This window comes from Callithrix jacchus, chromosome 22 (assembly GCF_049354715.1).
Source record: "Callithrix jacchus isolate 240 chromosome 22, calJac240_pri, whole genome shotgun sequence".
Classification (NCBI taxonomy): Eukaryota; Metazoa; Chordata; class Mammalia; order Primates; family Cebidae; genus Callithrix; species Callithrix jacchus.
This window is the reverse complement of record NC_133523.1, coordinates 16,870,803-16,889,211: the sequence shown is the minus strand read 5'-3', so window position 1 is coordinate 16,889,211 and position 18,409 is coordinate 16,870,803. Positions and strand designations below refer to the sequence as shown.

The 18,409-nt window shown below is 58.4% G+C and overlaps 1 protein-coding gene across 1 annotated transcript; it reads right to left on the bottom strand.

Moving 5' to 3' along the window:
• Positions 1-285: 285 nt before the first annotated feature.
• Positions 286-18,147, bottom strand: PIK3R2 (phosphoinositide-3-kinase regulatory subunit 2). Its single transcript, XM_002761899.6, has 16 exons — positions 18,021-18,147; positions 14,820-15,565; positions 9,964-10,056; positions 9,557-9,607; positions 9,335-9,466; positions 9,027-9,240; positions 8,421-8,506; positions 8,115-8,223; positions 7,919-8,017; positions 7,285-7,465; positions 7,044-7,169; positions 4,894-5,036; positions 3,575-3,751; positions 2,303-2,374; positions 1,957-2,127; positions 286-1,760 (listed from the first exon to the last, which is right to left on the bottom strand). The coding sequence occupies exons 2-16, from the start codon at positions 15,139-15,141 to the stop codon at positions 1,553-1,555; spliced, it is 2,184 nt and encodes a 727-aa protein (XP_002761945.2). The 5' UTR covers positions 15,142-15,565; positions 18,021-18,147; the 3' UTR covers positions 286-1,552.
• Between the last annotated feature and the right edge of the window lie 262 nt (positions 18,148-18,409).

The window sequence follows — 18,409 nt, the reverse complement described above, 5'->3', positions numbered from 1 at the left end:
CTTTCCCAAGGACGTAGCTGGTGGTCGCCACAGGGTTCATATTTGGAGTTGGGGGCGGGGGAGGCAGATCGGAAGCACTTGAGGGGCTGGATGAGGTCTGGGGTCCCAATATCTCTCCTGTCACCTTGGCAGTGCCTCAACTTCTCGGGGCTTGAGCAGCTCAACTGGGGGAGGTAGGGGGTTGTCCGGCCTCAGAGGTGGCTTGGCATTAATCCCGTAAATGCCAGGGTGCCCGGCACGCAGAGGTGGCAGTGAAGCCCAGTCACTGACAAGAGAATCATCCACGACGTTTGATGTTTTATATCATATCAATAACAACGTACCGTACAAAACCTGCCTCCCAGCTCGCCGGGCAGGCAGTGTGGCAGCCAAGGGCGGCGTAGAAAACCAGGGCTCTCGTCCCAAAAGAGAAAAGAGGGTTTTGCAGTCAAGGAAAAATAGAATCAAAACCCAGCGTGATGGAAGAGAAGCCCTGAATCTGCGTAGACGGAGGGGCCGCGGGCAGTGGCGCAAGTCAGCCAGAGCAGCGGCACCAGTACGGGGAGCTACGATTCCTGGGGGAGAAGGGGGGGCTGGGGCCGGCTCACGAGTTTGTTTATTTTTGGAGATGGAGGAGGGTTACTCGCCGTCCAGGCTAGAGTGCAGAGTACAGTGGCGCAATCTCGGCTCACTGCAACCTCCATCTCCCGGGTTCAAGTGAGTCTCGCGCGGCTCAGCCTGTGGAGTGGCTGGGGTTACAGGCACGCGCCACTACTCTCGCTACTTTTTGTATTTTAGTAGAGATGGGGTTTCGCCTTGTTGGCCAGGCTGGTCTCCAACTCCTGACCTCAAGAGATCTGCCTGCCTTGGCCTCCCAAAGTGCTGGGATTACAGGCGTGAGCCACGGCGCCTGGCCTAAGAGTTTATTTTAAATTATATTTTGGGGGTTGGGGAACTCGCAGCGGCCCCAGGGTGGGGATAGCCTGGTGGCGGGTTTCACTTCAGGGTTTGGAGGGGAAGTTGGAGTCTGTGGGGCGGGTCCCGCCCGGCCCCGAATGTCATGACCGAGGTTCTTGGAAGCAGCGGAGTCAAGTTCCTTCCTGCCCTGACCCCAGGTCTATGGCTTAAAAATCGGGGTGCCCAGGCTGGGGCCGCGCAGCCCAGGGGCCCTCTGTAAACATGGCAGGTACAGCCAGAAAGGGCTTCTGGGACCCCGGGGAACCTGCGGTGTGCAGGGCAGAGGGTCAGGGTGACCAGAGCCATGGAGAGGGCAGCGCCCGGGGGGGGGGGGGGATGAGGAGATACGGGGTGGGGGAGGCAGGACCCCCAACATGGAGACAGACAGAGGCCAAGTAAGAGAGAGAGAGAGAGAGAAAGGAGACAGAGGGAGATCTGGAGAATGGGGGCGAGAGGGAGAGAGAAAAGGAAAGAGGGTGAGAGGACCCCAAAAAAGAGCCAGAGCCGGAGAAGTGAGGACCCCTGGCTGTGGCTGGTCCGTTCCGTGGCTCCCCGCCGCAGCCTCCGGTGTAGACGGGACCAGGGGGAGGCTCTGTTGGGGGCGGGTCCTCGGCACTCAGCGGGCGGCAGGCGGCGGGCCGGGGCCCGGGGCGCGCACCGGGTGCGCCAGGGTGACCGTGAGCGCGTCGTTGTGCTGCACGAGCGAGGCGTGCTGGTAGTGCAGCACCAGCTCCTTCAGAGACCCGTACAGGTTGTAGGGCTCCGCGAAGCCGAAGCCGGTGGCCGTGCGGTAAATGACGCAGTGCTTGGTGTCACCATCTACCCTGTGTGGGCGGATGAGAGGGTGGGTTGCGAGGCTGGCCTCCCTCCCCGCCAGACTCTCCTGGCTCCCGGGACGCCTGCTCCCCTGCCCCCCGATGACCCCACGGGGGACTCCTTCCTCCGTGCCTGGCACACAGCAGGCATTCAATGAGAGCTCGGGGAGGGACGTGGGGATCCCCAGCGCTGCGGTCCACTCACACTACGGAGCAGGCGTAGCAGCCCCGCTGGCTGCTCTCGCGGATGAGGAAAGTGCCGTCCCGCTTGCCACTCAGCATCTCCTCCGCCTGCGTGCGGTTGATCTTGCCCACGTACCAAGTGCGCTCCTCGTGGTGGGGAAGATCATCCTCATCCTCCATCAGTGCGTACTGGCTGTGGTGGGGGCGGCAGGGGGAGCCCTGGTCACTCACTTGCCAGCCTCCGAGGCTCCCCAGCTGCCCGGACAACTCTTCCTCCCTGGCAAATTCCTACTCATTCTTCAAAACCCACCCCAAATGACCCCCTCCTCTGGGAAGCCCTCCCTGCCTCCCTCCAGGTGGTCACTCACTCCTCAGTCTCATTTTTGATCCCCAGCCACTCGTTGATTTTCTTCTGCCGGGCACCTTTCTGGGTGAGCCACCTGGGAAGGAACAAGAAAGGTGTTCTGTGAGTGCTGAGTCCACAGTGGGCCTGCCCAGTGGGAGGCAGGATCTGGCTGAGGAGAGCGGGTTCTGAGTACAACATCCCGGGTTGCCACAAGAGGGCAGCCTGAACCCAGGGTGGCTCCCCAGCTCTGGGGGGATCCCTGCCTCATACCTCTCATTTTTCTGTCTATTAACGCTTGTGGAGCCCCCCAAAAGGTGCCAGCCCAAGCACCTCATCATCACCAGTGGCACCTCATCATCACCAGTGACACTCCAGCACCGCTGGCCTTTGCACCGGGCAGCTGTCGGTTCTGTGCCTCAGTCTCCCTGGCTGCAAAGGGCAAACGTTACAAAGGGCTTGGGAAGGACTACATGAGCTCATGAGCACGGTGCCTTGCATGGCACCTGGCATGTGACAGCACTCTTCCTGAAGCCCAGGAGGGAGGCAGAGGCTCTGGCTGAGCTTCTTAGGAGGTTGGTGGGTGGAGGCAGATTTGAACTGATTTGCACCCAGGTGAGGGCTGCTGCAGCCGCCAGGCATAGGAGGTTGCACGGCAGCCTTTTTTACTTAATTTATTTTTTATTTTTATTTTTTGAGACAGAGCCTCACTCTGTTGCCCAGGCTGGAGTGCAGTGGTACAATCTTGGCTCACTACAACCTCCGCCTCCCGGGTTCAAGTGATTCTCCTGCCTCAGCCTCCCAAGTAACTGGGATGACAGGCACCCGCCATCATGCCTGGCTAGTTTTGTGATTTTTTTTTTTTTTTTTTAGTAGACACGAGGTTTCACCATGTTTTGGCCAGGCTGGTTTCGAACTCATGGTCTCAAGTGATCCATCTGCCCACCTTGGCCTCCCAAAGTGCTAGGATTACAGGTGTGAGCCACCGCGTCTGACCCAGAAGGAAATTTTGTGGAAGGCTCCCAGCTTTCCATAAAAGGGAATGGGACGGGAGTGACATTCCCACTGCACCCATGTCTGACTAAGCTGAGGCTGACCTATGGGAAACCCTTGGAGGGGCCCGGGAGGAACCGCGTTTTGGGCCAGGTTCAGAGCAAGAGGGCTTGTGGACAGAGGAGGGGTCTCGGGGCCCAGGAAGGGCCATTAGGTGGAGAGAGAGGGACTGAGGCCCTGCAGAGACCTCCAGGTGTCGCTGCAGTGGCGGGGAGATGCGGGGAAGCACTGAGCTGCCACTCACACGAGGTACTGGTCTCGGATCTTGCGCAGCTGCATGAGGTCAGGCTTGAGGCTGTTCATGCGCTTGTCGATTTCCCGGATGTCCGAGGCCTGGGCCCGCAGCTGCTGCTCCAGCTTCGTGCGGCTCTCGTGGATCTCAGCAATGCGGGACTTGAGCCGCTCTGAGTTCAGCAGGATCCTGTGGGAGGGGCGGGGTGACCTCAGGAGTTTTTTTTTGCTGTTTTTTTTTTTTGAGGCAGTTTTGCTGTTGTTGCCCAGGCTGGAGTGCAATGGCTCGATCTCGGCTCACCGCAACCTCCACCACCGGGTTCAAGCGATTCTCCTGCCTCAGCCTCCAGAGTAGCTGGGATTACAGGCATGTGCAACTACGCCGGGCTAATTTTGTATTTTTAGTAGAAGTGGGGTTTCTCCACGTTGGTCAGGCTGGTCTCAAACTCCCGACCTCAGGTGATTCTGCCCACCTCGGCCTCTCAAAGTGCTGGGATTACAGGAATGAGCCTCGGCCCTCAGCTGACCTCAGGGCTTTATCGCAGAGCACTGCAGCCTCAAATTCCTGGCTCAGGTGACCCTCCCACCTCAGCTTCCGGAGTAGCTAGGACCACAGGTGTGTAGCACCATGTCTGGCTAATGTTTTAATATTTTTTGTAGAGATGAGGTTTTGCCATGTTGCCCAGGCTAGTCTCAAGCTCCTGGGCTCCAGCAATCCTCTAGCCTCGGCCTCCCAAAGTGCTGGGATTGCCAAAATGAGCCACAGGGAAGCACGGAGCTGCACCCAGCTTCCGGGGCTTTCTCAAGGACCTACTTTGCACCAGACTATGTGCATCCAGCCTCTGAGCCTGTGCCTCTGCTGTTTCCTCTGATTTCTCTTTCTGGCAAACTCCTGTTCATCCTTCAAAGCCCATTTCTTTCTTTCTTTTTTTTTTTGAGACAGAGTCTTGCTCTGTTGCTTAGGCTGGACTGCTGCGATCTCGGCTCACTGCAACCTCCACCTCCTGGGTTCAAGTGATTCTACTGCCTCAGTCCTCCTAGTAGCTGGGACTACAGGCAAGTGCCACCATGCCGGCTAATTTTTGTATTTTTAGTAGAGATGAGGTTTGCCATGTGGGCCGGGCTGGTCTCGAAACTGGCCAACATGGTGATCCTCTCACCCTGGCCTCCCAAAATGCTGGGATTACAGGCCTGAGCCACCACGCCCGGCCCAAAGTCCATGTCAACAGACAACTCTTCACCTCCAGGTGGCTGGCCTCCTACTTCCTTCCCTTCCTGCTGGTACTGCACGGGATCAGGGTGGGGTGGGCGGGGCAGAGGAGCCAGACTCACCTCTGCATCTCCTTCTCGTTGCCCTCACGCCGGAAGCGCTCCAGGTACTCCTTGCTGCACTTCTCCTGAGTCTGGCCCTGCTCTTCGAAGATCTTGATAGTCTCATTGAAGGCCTCAATTGCTGTACGCTTCATCTGCAGCTCCTGGAAGAGAGGGTGCATCTCAGCACCTCCTGGGACTCCCCAAAAGGCCCTCGTGAGGGGTCAAGGCACATCTCAACTGTGATAGGGAGGCTGCTCAAGCTGGTCCCTCTATCAGAGTGTCATTCTTTTTTTCTTTTTTCTGAGACAGAGTCTTACTCTGTTGCCCAGGTTGGAGTGCAGTGGTGCAATCTTGGCTCACTGCCACCTCCGCCTGCTAGGTTCAAGCAATTCTCCTGCTTCAGCCTCCAGAGTAGCTGGGACTACAGGCATATGCCACCATGCCTGGCTAAGTTTTGTATTTTTAGTTGAGATGGGGTTTCACCATGTTGGCCAGGCTGGTCTTGAACTCCTGACCTTGTGATCCGCCTGCCTCGGCCTCCCAAAGTGCTGGGATTACAGGCGTGAGCCACTGTGCCCAGTCGGAGTATCATTCTTCTACTCCCGCTGCACTAAATGAACTCCTATTCAGCTTTCAAAACCCCACCCCCCAAACCCTCTCCTTCTTTACATCCTCCTATAGGTATCCACAACCTATAGGACCTGTTGACAGCGCTGGAAATGAATGAGATCTAGTTGCTGCGGCTCACAGGCTTCTTCTTGGGGCAGACACTGCACTAGGACCTTCCCTGCATCGACCCACGGGCCTTTCCAACAACCTCCAACAAAGTAACAACTATTAACAGGGACAGGGACAGTCACTTGAGGCTACCGTGCTCCTGTTTCTGGACGGGTATCTTGTCCACTTAGAGTCTCAGCTAACACATCAGTAAAAGGGGACAGAGGCCAGGGTGGTGGCCATTGCCTGTAATCCCAGCTACTCGGGAGGCTAAAGTGGGAGAATCGTCTGAATCCAGGAGTCTGAGGCCAGCCTAGGCAACGTGGTGAGACCACGCACCTCAAAAAAAAAGTTTATTTTATTATTTTTTAAGATGGAGTCTGCCTCTTGTCAGCCAGGCTGGAGCAGTGGCATGATCCTGGCTCACTGCAACCACCACCTCCCAGGTTCAAGTGATTCTCCTGCCTCAGCCTCCCGAGTAACTGGTATTTACAGGTGTGTGGCACCACACCCGGCTAATTTTTTTATTTTTTTGGTAGAGACAGGGTTTCACCATGTTGACCAGGCTGGTCTCAAACTCCTGACCTCAGATGATCTGCCCACCTCAGCCTCCCAAAGTGCTGGCATTACAGGCGTGAGCCACCGTGCCTGGCCTCATACACCTATTTCTGTTTTTATTTATTTGTTTTTTAGAGACAAGGTCTGGCTCTGTCACCCAGGCTAGAGTGCGGTGGCATCACCCCAGCTCACTGCTGTCTCAAACTCCCAGGATCAAGCGATCCTCCCACCTCAGCATCCCGAGTAGCTGGGACTAGAAGCATGTACCATCATACCTGGTTAATTTTTTTTTAAATTAATTAATTAATTAATTAATTAATTTTTTTGAGACGAGTTTTGCTTGTTACCCAGGCTGGAGTGCAATGGCGCGATCTCGGCTCACCGCAACCTCCGCCTCCTGGGTTCAAGCAATTCTGCCTCAGCCTCCCGAGTAGCTGGGACTATAGGCGCATGCCACCATGCCCAGCTAATTTTTGTATTTTTAGTAGAGACGGGGTTTCACCTTGTTGACCAGGCTGGTCTCGATCTCTTGGCCTCATGATCCACCTGCCTCGGCCTCCCAAAGTGCTGGGATTACAGGCGTGAGCCATCGCGCCTGTCCCCTGGTTAATTTTTAAATTATTTTCTTGAGGGGTCTCCCTATGTTGCTTAGAATAATCTTGAACTCCTGGGCTCAACTGATCCTCCTGCCTCAGCCTCCCGGTGCACAGACGTGAGCCACTGTGCCTGGCCTTATTTCTATGTTTTCAGAACGGCCCTTGCTGCTAAGTGCCTGCTCTGTGACCTGGAACCGGATGTTTATCCTCAGGGCCTCTGGGATTGGTCGTCCTACTCCCAGCCTTGCCACTGCCCTTCTGTGCCTTGGTTTCCCCCATGTGTGAGGCCCGGAGTACCTGGGAGGTCCGTGTGTACTCCTCATAAAGCTGGTCGTACTCGCGGCTCTTGTCCTGGTACTGCTGGTGATAGACCTTGAGCTGGGCACCCACCGCCTCCACGCTGTCCTCCTTGACGATCTGGTCCTGGAGAAACATGGGGGAATCAGGGGAGCTGCACGGCCTGGTCGGGCCTACCGGGGAAACTGAGGCCTGGGGCCGGCCAGGTGCTACCCTCCCTGGCTCCCAGGCTGGCACGGACCTGCTGGTATTTGGACACAGGGTAGAGGAGCCGCGTGTCCAGCTTGGCGTTGTACTGGGCCAGGGACTCGTGGCGGTAGTGATTGATGAGGTCCACCACGGAGCAGAAGGTGAGTGGCTCCGAGAAGCCATAGTGCCCGTCCCGGTGGAAGACCTTGATTAGCTTATTGTTCCCGCCTTTCCTGGGGGAGGAGAGGGGTGTTGGCACCCAGTGGGATCCCCCACCTGACCCTCAATTCTCCTGTCCCATTTGTTTTTGAGATGGAGTCTCCCTTTGATGCCCAGGCTGGAGTGCAGTGGCGCCATCTCAGCTCACTGCAACCTCTGCCTCCTGGGTTCAAGTGATTCTCCTGCCTCAGCCTCCTGAGTAGCTGGGACTACCGGCACCCACCACCACACCCGGCTTATTTTTGTATTTTTAGTAAAGACAGGGTTTCACCATGTTGGCCAGGCTGGTCTTGAACTCCTGACCTCAGGTGATCTGCGCTCCTCAGCCTCCCAAAATGCTGTGATTACAGACGTGAGCCACCACGCCTGGCCGCCCATCCTTGATACCGCACATGGCCCACCCTCTCTGAGCTCCCAGTCTCTGTGATCTGTGACCCCCGGTCATCCCTGCAGGGACAGGCCCCCACCTGAGGGTCAGCGTGTACTCGCCCTGGATCTTGCTAGAAGCATCTCGGACTAGGAAAGTGCCATCGGGAGTGTCCCGGAGTTTCTCGTTCACCTCCTCCCTGTGGGGACATCTCGCATTGGGGCAGCTGAGCCACCTGGAGACCCCGCCCGCCTTGTGACACCTCCTTGGACCCTGGCCCTCTGCCAGTAACCTACCTCGAGATGTCCCCCCAGTACCACTCAGCATCCTGCAGGGACAGTGGGCTCCCCCCATTGGCCAGGCCTGCGGGGACCGGCTTTGCCTTGGGGGGTTTAGGTGGCAGCGCTGGGGGACAGGAAAACAAAGGCATCCTGAGCACCGACTGTGCACTGTGGCTGCCTCCCACTGCAGCCCGCCTGAGCACCGACTGTACACTGTGGCTGCCTCCCACTGCAGCCCGCCTGCCGATGACAGCAGCACCCAGAGATCCACATTCACGGCCCCTCAACGGGAAGAAATGACCAGCAATACAGAGGACTTACCTGGGGGCGCAACCTCCTGCTCTTCCAAGTGTTCCTGAAGCAGCTTCTCCACGAGCAGCGCTGAGAAGTCAGGGCTGGGCTCACTCCTGAGGTGGAAGGGGGTGTGGTGAGGGCTGGGTAGGGCCGGTCCACCCACGCATGTGCACAGGACTGAGCGTGCGCTTGCACGCCTGCGGGGTATATACGAGATGGTATGTGCAGGTACGTGCAGGGCGGAGGGGAGATGATACAGGCAGATGTGCGAGGCCAGCTCCCTCATAGGTGTATGCAGTAAGTGCTCCATAAATCCTCACACAAGGGCGAGCAAGAGAGCAGTACCGGAGCTGCCATGAGCAGAAGGGAAGGTGCAGGCACCACCCACATGCCTCAGGACTAGGCCCCCTCGCCCTCTGTCCCACGACCCAGGAGCCCAGGTCCCCTCTCCTTCATCATCACAAAAATGCAGCTTTTCACTCTGGACCCGGTCCCCTCCCTTCTTAGGGTCTAGACTCCGCGAGCTCTGGCCAAGCCCCGCCCACCGACCCAAACTCCACCCTTAGCCCCACCCCTGCTCGCTCTAACTCCGGTCACACCCCGCTGGCAAGGACCCAAGGCCCCGCCCCTCACCCGTCGGGCGCGCCCCCTGGCGGCGGTGAGGACGGCGGCGGCAGGCGCAGCAGCAGCGGCCCGAAGGTGGCGCCCAGGGCCCGGACTGCAGGACCTAGAGCCGGGGCGCGGCGGGCCACGCGGCCCAGGTGCTGGAGCAGGAAGCGCAGCGTGAGGGCGCGGTGCAGCGGCAGCATCGGGGGCTCCAGCGCCGGCCCCACGGGTCCCCCGGCCTCTGCGGACAGATGGCCAAGGTAGGGTGAGCCGGGTCCAGCGCCCTCCCGTCCGCTGCAGCCCCCTCCGTCCCCCGGGCTCCCCGCCAGGCTCACCCCACAGGGCCCGGCGCGCCTCGGCCGAGGCCTCGGGGGTCACCAGCGGCGCGGGCAGTGCCAGCAGGAAGCTCTTAATGCCATCGGCCAGGGCTGCCGCGTCCCACTGATCCACGTCGCTCAGGGACCAGTCTGCGGGTGCAGGGGGGACATGTCCAGCTGATGTGTACTAGGGTCCCCAGGTTCCCCCCCAACCCACTGCCCATTGAGGCTGCCTCTCACCTGTACGCAGTGCGGGGACGTCTGGCCGGTAGTAAGATTCGCTGTCCAGCCCTGGGGGTGAGGGGACAGGCGAGTCAGCTCTCAAATGCTGCCCCAACCCTCTGTGAGGCCTGGGTTGGCTGCTCAAAGCCCCCTGCCATCTCGCTTTGCCGCCCAGAGATAAGGGCATGGGAGGGGTGGGGAGGGAGATCTTGTAGAGGGCACAACACATGCAGTGGTCTGGTTGTGTCCATCTTCCCATCTTCCCCTGGGAGTCACTCTGCCCTAGTCAACAGAGAGGCCCAGGGCATCCAGGCTCAGCCTGTTTCTGTGCGGAGTGAGCTTGGAGGTCCTGCGAGGCGATGAGTCGCCGGTCACTAGAGGTAAGCAAGCGGAATCCAGGGGGCTGCAGCCAGGCTGGAACTCACCTGTCCGTTCAATGGCCTCTACAAGCTTCACCAGAAGAGGGGGCGCCACGTCAGGTGGGGAGAACTGCTCAGGCAAGTCAGGGAGTGTGAGGCCTGGTGGAGGAAGTGGGGGTGGGTGGGGGGTAGGGGTAGGGGGTTGGGGGGAGAGGGGTGGTGGCGGTGTTAGACGTTGGTGGGGTTCCTGGAAGGAGTCCAGCCCCTGTCTGTCTGCTGAACCTCGGCCAGGGCAGTGTGAGGTAGGGACCTCAGGCAAGTGCCTGGCACCTTGGACTCCCTTCTCAGGAGGCCACAAGACCTTGGCTGGAGGGGCTGGGAGAGGTCAGAACTGATGGGACATAGTTTTTTGGGTTAAAATACCAGGAGTTTACACAACTTCACAGACCAGGTGGAGTGCACTAAATAATGTCCCCAAAATGCTATGCTCAAGTCCTCAGCCCTGGTGGTGTGACTGTGACGTTATTTGGAAATAGGTCTTTGTAGGTGTAAGGAAAGCAAAGATGTCTACACGAGACCAGCCTGGTGTCACGGTGGGCCCTAAACCCACTGGCTGATGTCCTTCTAAGAAGAGAAAGCCAGCCAGGACAGCAGCTCACGCCTGTAATCCCAGCACTTTGGGAGGCTGAGGCGGGCAGATCACCTGAGACCAGAGTTCGAGACTTGCCTGGCCAACATGGCAAAACCCCCATCTCTCCTAAAAATAGAACAATTAGCTGGGTGGGGTGGCGGACCCTGTAATCCCAGCTACTTAGGAGGCTGAGGCAGGAGAATTGCTTGAACCCGGGAGGCAAAGGTTGCAATGAGCTGAGATCATGCCACTGCACTCCAGCCTGGGTGACAGAGCAAGACCCCATCTCAAAAATAAATGAATAGGCCAGGCACAGTGGCTCACGCCTGTAACCCCAGTGCTTTGAGAGGCTGAGACTGGCAAAGACCAGCCTGGCCAACATGGTGAAACCTCATCTCTACTAAAAATACAAAAAAATTAACTGGGCATGGGTGGCGGATGCCTGTAGTCCCAACTACTCAGGAGGCTGAGGCAGCAGAATGACTTGAACCCGGGAGTCGGAGGTTGCAGTGAGCCGAGATTGTGCCATTGTATTCCAGCCTGGGCGACAGAGCAAGGCTCTCTCAAAAAAAAGAGAAAGCCAAGGCAGAGTTGGAATAATGAACCCATGCACGAGAGAAATGAACGCCTGGAGACACCAGAAGCTGGAAGCAAGGAAACTTCATGGGGGGGCACGACCCTGATTTTGGACTTCGGCCTGCAGAAACACGACAGGGTAAGTTTCTGTTGTGGCCGGGCGCAGTGGCTCACGCCTATAATCTCAACACTTTGGGAGGCCAAGGCTGGAAGATTGTTTGGGACTATGAGTTCAAGACCAGCCTGGGCAACATAATGAGACCCCATCTCTTAAAAAAAAAAAAAAAGCCAGGTGTAGTGGTGCCGCCTGTGAGCGTAGGAGGTGGGACTCCAGAAGCTGAAGCAGGAGGATCACTTGAGCCCAGGAGTTCCAGGCTGCAGTGAGCTGTGATTGTATCAGTGCACTCCAGCACGGGTGACAGAGAGAGACCCTGGCTCAAAAAAAAAAAAAAAAAAATATATATATATATATATATATCTATATACACACACACACATACATACACACATATATGTGTGTGTGTTTATGTATATAATAATTAGTAAATTTCCGATGCTGGGCGCCGTGGCTCAAACCTGTAATCCCAGCACTTGGGAGGCCAAGGCAGGTGGATCAGGAGGTCAAGAGATCAAGACCATCCTGGCCAACACAGTTAAACCCTATCTCTACTAGAAATACAAAAACTAGCTGGGCATGGTGGCGAGTGCCTGTAGTCCCAGCTATTTGGGAGGCTGAGGCAGGAGAATTGCTTGAATCCAGGAGGTAGAGGTTGCAGTGAGCTGAGATCGCGCCACTGCACTCCAGCCTGGCACCTGGCAACAGAGTGAGACTCTGCCTCAAAATAAACAATAAATAAATAAATAAATAAATAAATAAATAAATAAGTTCCATTGTTTGAAGCCAGGGAGTTGGTGGTAACTTTTTTTTTACGGTAGCCACGGAAAGTCACCACAGCCCACTGCACAAACTTGGCCACAGGACCTGCCCTCTCTGGGCCTCAGTTCTTTTTTTCTTTCTTTCTTTCTTTTTTTTTTGAGATGGAGTCTCGCTTTCTCACCCAAGCTGAAGTGTAGTGGCGCAATCTTGGCTCACTGCAACCTCCACCTCTGGGGTTCAAGTGATTCTCCTGCCTCATCCTCCCAGGTAGCTGGGATTACAGGCGCTAACTTTTTGTATTTTTAGTAGAGATGGGGTTTCACCATGTTGGCCAGGCTGGTCTCGAACTCCTGACCTCAGGTGATCTGCCTGCCTCAGCCTCCCAAAGTGCTGGGATTACAGGCGTGAGCCACCACGCCCTACAGCCTCAGTTCCTTTAAATAAAAAAATGCGCCAATGACATTGTCCCTAATTTTTTGGGGGGGACAGGTTCTTGCTCTGTCACCCAGGTTGGAGTGCAGTGGGCAATCCTAGCTCACTGCAGCCTTGAACTCCTGGCCTCAAGTAATCCTCCTGCCTCGGCCTCCCCCCCTTTTTTTTTTAAGATGGAGTCCCTCTGTTTTCCAGGCTTAAGTGCAGTGGCGTGATCTCGGCTCGCTGCAACTTCCACCTCCTGGGTTCAAATGATTCTTGTGCCTTAGCTTCCTGAGGAGCTGGGATTACAGGTGTATGCCACCATGCCTGGCTCATTTTTGTATTATTTTAGTAGAGACGGGGTTTCACCATGTTGGCCAGGCTCATCTTGAACTCCTGTGATCCGCCCGCCTCGGGTTCCCAAAGTGCTGGGGTTACAGGCGTGAGCCACCGCGCCCGGCCCACCTCTCCCTTCTTGACGCAAACACAAAAGTGGCTGAAAGGAAAGGAAACTATCCCGGCCCGGGTCAGAAAAGCCTCCTTCCAAGGATCATGCTCCATTTTCTCAATCACTGTGCTTCTAAAAAATTCTTTCCTCCCCCAATTAAAATGTAGAAAAGAAAGAAAAGCCTTTGGCTTTTCTTCCCTTTCGGAAAAGCCAAAACCCCTCCGAGCCCAGACCCCTCCCAGCCCTGGCTTTCCGGCTCCACAGGGCCTTCTGTGCACCGCATCCCTGCCTCAGCAGCTCGCTGTCTGCCACTGCTGGACGCAGCTCTGGCCCTCGGCGGGGACGCCCTGGCACACAGCAGGGGCAAGCCAGGGCCTGCGGGGCCTCCCTGAGTGATGGGCCAGGTGGCGCCTCAAGCTGGAGAAAGGCCCAGCTGCAGCGAAAAGGCCAAAGAAAAAAATGATAAAGGACGAGGGGAGAGGAAGTGGGTGACACTCTGGCGGGTGGGTTGGGACACAACCCTGAGAGTCGCCTGGGATCGGACTGCACAACGGGGAGGGAGTTCTCATCAGGACCCCATCACTCCCACTTCACAGGTGAGGATTTGTGGCTGAGAGGGGCTGCAGCCTCCCCTGTGGGTACACAGCCAGGTGGGGCTCAGGTGACTTTGGGACATTCCCGAGGGGTTGGGTCCCAGTGTCCCCAGGGGCCAACCCTTTTGTTTCCAGATGAGGAAACTGAGGCCTTGAGGGGGTGGGTTCTGGCTGAAGTCACATAACCCTGAAGATTCAGAGGGTGGGGCTATGTACGGTGGCTGGACAGAGGCCAGAAAGAGGAGGGAGGCGGCTGTTACCAGGGAGAAAGGCGGATTCTGGCTGGGAGCCCGGACGGGGCCGCCTCCTGCTCCTTCGGCCAAGGCGGGACGCAGGCCTGGGTCCTGGAGACACCAGATGCCGGAGGCCCGGGCCAGCGTCGTACTACCTCAGCACCCCCTTATTCTGCCCTGTGCTGGGGGACTCTGGCTTGCCTTTGGGCAGTGTCACCCTGGCACCAAGCAGGCCTGGCACCTCCTGGGGCTTTGGGCTCCCTGGGTGACTGATTGGTGAGGCAGTCACCACCTTGCACTCAGGCCTACCAGTCTGCACATACAGCCTTGCTGGGCTGCTGGGAGGGTCGGAGCAGACCGCGCTGGGCATGCGGCACCCCTTGGCTTCCTTCTTGCAACCCAAGCCTCGGTTTCCCCGGCCAGAGCCCACACCCACTGCCCATCACACAGCAATCGCCGAGTGGGCTCAGGGTGCCCAATTCTCCAATCCTGGCACACCCCTGGCAAGTGGTGACGGCCAAAGGTTTTTGGGGAGGGATGTGGGGTCCTCACACCCACCTGTGCTGTGTGGCCTCAGCTGAGCATCCCTACATCCCAACCTCCTTGGGCTTTGCGGCTTTCTTCATTTTGGAAATCAGGGTCACCAAAGGGGTTCCTCAAGGAACCCTATCTGCAAAATGTAGGCTGAAGCTAGGCCGAGCCTCTGAACCCTACTGAACACTCTCCATTGGCCGCAAAATCAACCCAGCAGGTCCTCCAGGGCAGTGCACATTGCCCTCGCCTTCCTCCCTCCGGTCCGCCTGCTGGCTATTTCTGCCATTAGAGTTCCACCCACAGCTCCTGCCCTCGCTGTGCCCACTGTCTGGAGCCTCCACCCTCGGGTCTTCCCACGCAAGCTCCCTTCCTCACGGCGGGTGGTACCTCCTAAACACACTCATCCCTTCCTGAACCAGAAGCTCATGAGGGCAGGACCAGGCCTTGTGTCCACTGCTGAGCCTAGCACTTGACAGTAGCAAAGACACTTGTCACATGACCAAATGTCCTTTTTCCTCCTTCCCTGGAGATGTCCTACTGCCTCACTGGACAGAAGAGGAGACCAAGGGTCTGAGGTGACCACCCCCATTTCCCAGGGCCCGGGCTTGCTGCTTACCTGGCTCAGAGGCCCCATCACGGGGCCTGGCGGGCACTGGGCGGGGGTCCCGTGGGCGAGGGCCGGGCCGGGCCAGGGCCACAGGCCCCAGGAACTCGACATAGGTGCCAGGGAAGTCACCTCGCTGCCGTGTGCGTTCATTGAGGCCAGGCATCCAGCCCACACTCTGTGGGCAGCGCTCGCCACCCTCGGCCACACCCAGTGCCTGCAAGGCCGCCCGGCTCACCACCAGCACGTCGCCAGGCAGCAGCTCCAGGTCCTCTGGCCGCTCCCGGCGGAATGGGTACAGAGCACGGTACTGGAAGCCCTCAGGGCCCGCCATGGCCACGTGGGTGGGGTGGGGTCTGGATGCTTAGGCAGCTGCTTGGAGTCCCACTGGCCCCATTGGCCAGAGCGGAGCCTGGGAGGGTCCGCTGGTTTGGCTTGGGGTGCTCGGACCTCTATCTCCAGCAGTCACAGGCGACCACGGGGGCCGCTCATGTCTCTCTTCAAATTATTCCATGACCCTGACAAGGGCCACTGGTCGCTGGGTCCACCATTCGTCAACTTGTGGGAGGCGGTTGGTGGCGGGGTCTCAGGTCACTGGGCCACTAAGTCCTCCATCGGCAGGTGGGGCTGGGGCAGGCTGCTCACGCCCTCACATGGAGGGCCATCAGCACCCACGGCTGGCGGCTCTGCTGGCTGCGCCAGACGAGGGAGCCAAGGGAGCAGACTGCCACCATGCTGGGCTGGCCGAGGATGCCGACCTAGGGAGACAGGGATAGGGCAACGCTAGCCAGGCCGACTCCTTTCCCCCCAACACAGACACAGGCCCAAATCCTGATGTGGAATTCCCTGAATCACACTGGTTGACCCTGGGGCCAGTCCCTCTCAGGGCCTCAGCTTCTCCATCTGTAAAATGGGTATGCTGCCAGCCTTCCCTTGGAGCTGCTGGGAGTAGAGCTCCCAAGAACCTGCCCCAGGTATACTACATGCTCAGTAAACCGGTTTTTTCTTGTTTTTTTTTTTTGAGATAGAGTTTTGCTCTATCACCCAGGCTGGAGTGCAGTGGCACCATCTCAGCTAATTGCAACCTCTGTCTCCCAGGTTCAAATGATTCTCCTGCTTCAGACTCCTGAGTAGTTGGGATTACAGGCCGGCTAATTTTTGTATTTTTAATAGAGATGAGGTTTCTCCATGTTGGCCAGGCTGGTCTCAAACTCCTGACCTCAAGTGATCCGCTCACCTTGGCCTTCCAAAATGCTGGGATTACAGGCATGAGCCACTGCCCCTCAATAGAGGTGGGGTCTTGCTATGTTGCCCAGGCTGGTCCCAAACTCCTGGGCTGAAGTGACCCTCCTGTCTTGACCTTCCAAAGTGTTGCGATTCCAGGTGTGAGCCACTGCACCCAGTAAGTAAACAAGCTTTTCATCACCCCTGTTACAGATGGGGAAACTGAGGCTCAGAGCAGGGAGGTATCTAGAGCCTTGCGGTAGGCCAGGAGGAAGCCAGGACTTACACTCAGATCCTCAGACTCCAAGGCCCAGATGGACATGACGGGGAAGGAGCCAGGTGGCCAGACACCCAGGGCAGGGAGGATGAAATGTGGGCCCCTCTGGCTGCTTTGGGAGCTCCCTGGAGGAGTCAGGCCAGCCGAACTAAGAGGGAGGGAAGGAAGTCCAGGGAGAGGCCCCTGCACAAGCAAAGACCTAGAGGTAACTCCAAGCAAGTGGACCTCATGTCCGGAGGGAGAGTGGGTGGGGGCAGGGAGCTCCAGCCTGGGGCCCGGAGTAGGTGCAAAATGCAGATGGGAGAGGCCGAGCTGGTGGCTCATGCCTGTAATCCCAGCACTTTGGGAGGCCGAGATGGACGGATCACCTAAGGTCAGGAGTTTGGGACCAGCCTGACTAACACGGTGAAACCCCAACTCTACTAAAAATACAAAAATTAGCTGGGTGGTGGTGGGCGCCTGTAATCCCAGCTACTTGGGAGGCTGAGGCAGGAGAATCGCTGGAACCTGGGAGGTGGAAGTTGCAGTGAGCCGAGATGGTGCCACTGCGCTCCAGCATGGGCGGCAGAGCGGAGACTCTGTCTCAAAAAAAAAAAAAAAAATTGCAGACGGAGAGGTGTTCAAAAGGAGTCTTAGCCCCAGGGAGAGACAGGGAGGGACAGGGAGCTAGGAGAAGGTGGGGTGCTGCAGCTGAGGAGGGGAGGCTGCCCACTGCAGGGCACCGATCACTCCCCAGGAGCCCTAGCCTGGGGAGGCAGAGATGGGCACACATTCCCAGCCTAGCCCTGCGGGTTCAGTCCTCCTGTGACGAAAGGGCTAGGGTGGAGGAACGGACGTGCTTTTCTAGAGAATGGGTCATCACAGTGGATAGGAAGGTGCACTAGGGAGAGGGGACAGTGCATGCAAAGGCTTGGCAGCGGGTAAGGTGCCTGTCAAGGATTCAGGGTGGCTATAAGGATAGGTGCCAGCCACCAAGGGGCCCGGGTGTCAGGTGGAGGCTCTGAGCACCCTTCAGCCATGGGGAGCCCCAAGAGGTGTCCGAACAGGGAGAAGAGGCTCCACATACTCGGGTGCCCAATTTACCCACTCCCAGGCCCCTGTTACCCTCGTTCTACAAGTGGGGTAACTGAGGCCCCGGGAAGGGATGCCCAGGAAACGGCCTGCATCTGTCTGCCAGCCCGCCTCCGCGCCCCGGTGTGCGCGCCCCGGGAGCAGCGCTCCCCGAATACGGGAGGCGGGAGGGGCGGGGCAGGCAGGGCTGGGGGCTCCCCGGGTAAACGCAGGGCCTCCGCGCTCACACGGGCGCGCACTTGGATCTGCGTGGACCTGGCCGCCCGGCCAGGCGGCCGGAAGTGGGATCGACCCCCGGCTCTCCCGCACCCCATTCTGCCCCGCACAATGCCTGGGCGCCCCTCGATACTATTCGACGCCCCACTCCAGGCAGGGCCTCCTTGCATTTGGGGCCGCGGCTCCGGTCCTGTATCTTGAACGCACGGAGTCCCCCCATTGTGCCCCGATCGTCCCGGGGAGGCTGCACCGCTGCGGAGCCGAGCTCGAGACACCCCCTCCCTGCGGCCCCCCAGTTCCCGCGGGGCCCGACGCAGCCTGGCGCTAGCGTTCAGGCTTCCAGCGGGGCCCCTCACTGGTCCTGGGCGCCCCGCATTTAAGCACACTCCCAGCCCCTCCCGCCAAGAGGGCCAGTCAGGACTCACCTGGTCGCGGCCGCCACCGCCGCCGCAGCCGCCGTCACACCAAGCCGAGCCCGCCCCGTGGCTCCACCGCGGCCACCGTCGCCGCAGCCGCGGGATCCCCGCCTCCGCCGCCGCCACGGTTCCGAGTGGCCTGGCCCGCCCCCGGCGGAAATGCCCGAGCGAATTCGGGCCGGGCGGGCGAAACAAGGCCGAGGCGGAGCCTGAGGGGAGGGGACACCCGAGTGTTTCCGGAAGTAGCCGAACGTAATCCCGCGGGACTGGCGGACTAGAGAGCGCCCCGACACAGCCGAGCATTTCCGGAGGCAGCCGAGCGTAATCGGGTCGGCGAGATCGCCCAGGCTGGCTCGGTTGGGCTTAGAGACGCCCGAGCACTTCCGGAAATGGCCGAA

Coding starts and splice junctions, on each gene's coding strand:
- PIK3R2 (XM_002761899.6), bottom strand. CDS start 15,141: ATGGCGGGCCCTGAGGGCTTCCAGTACCGTGCTCTGTACCCATTCCGC. Junction 7,170..7,284: donor CTGTGTCCAAATACCAGCAG/GTCCGTGCCAGC, acceptor ATGTTTCTCCAG/GACCAGATCGTCAAGGAGGA. Junction 3,752..4,893: donor AACGAGAAGGAGATGCAGAG/GTGAGTCTGGCT, acceptor CCCCTCCCACAG/GATCCTGCTGAACTCAGAGC.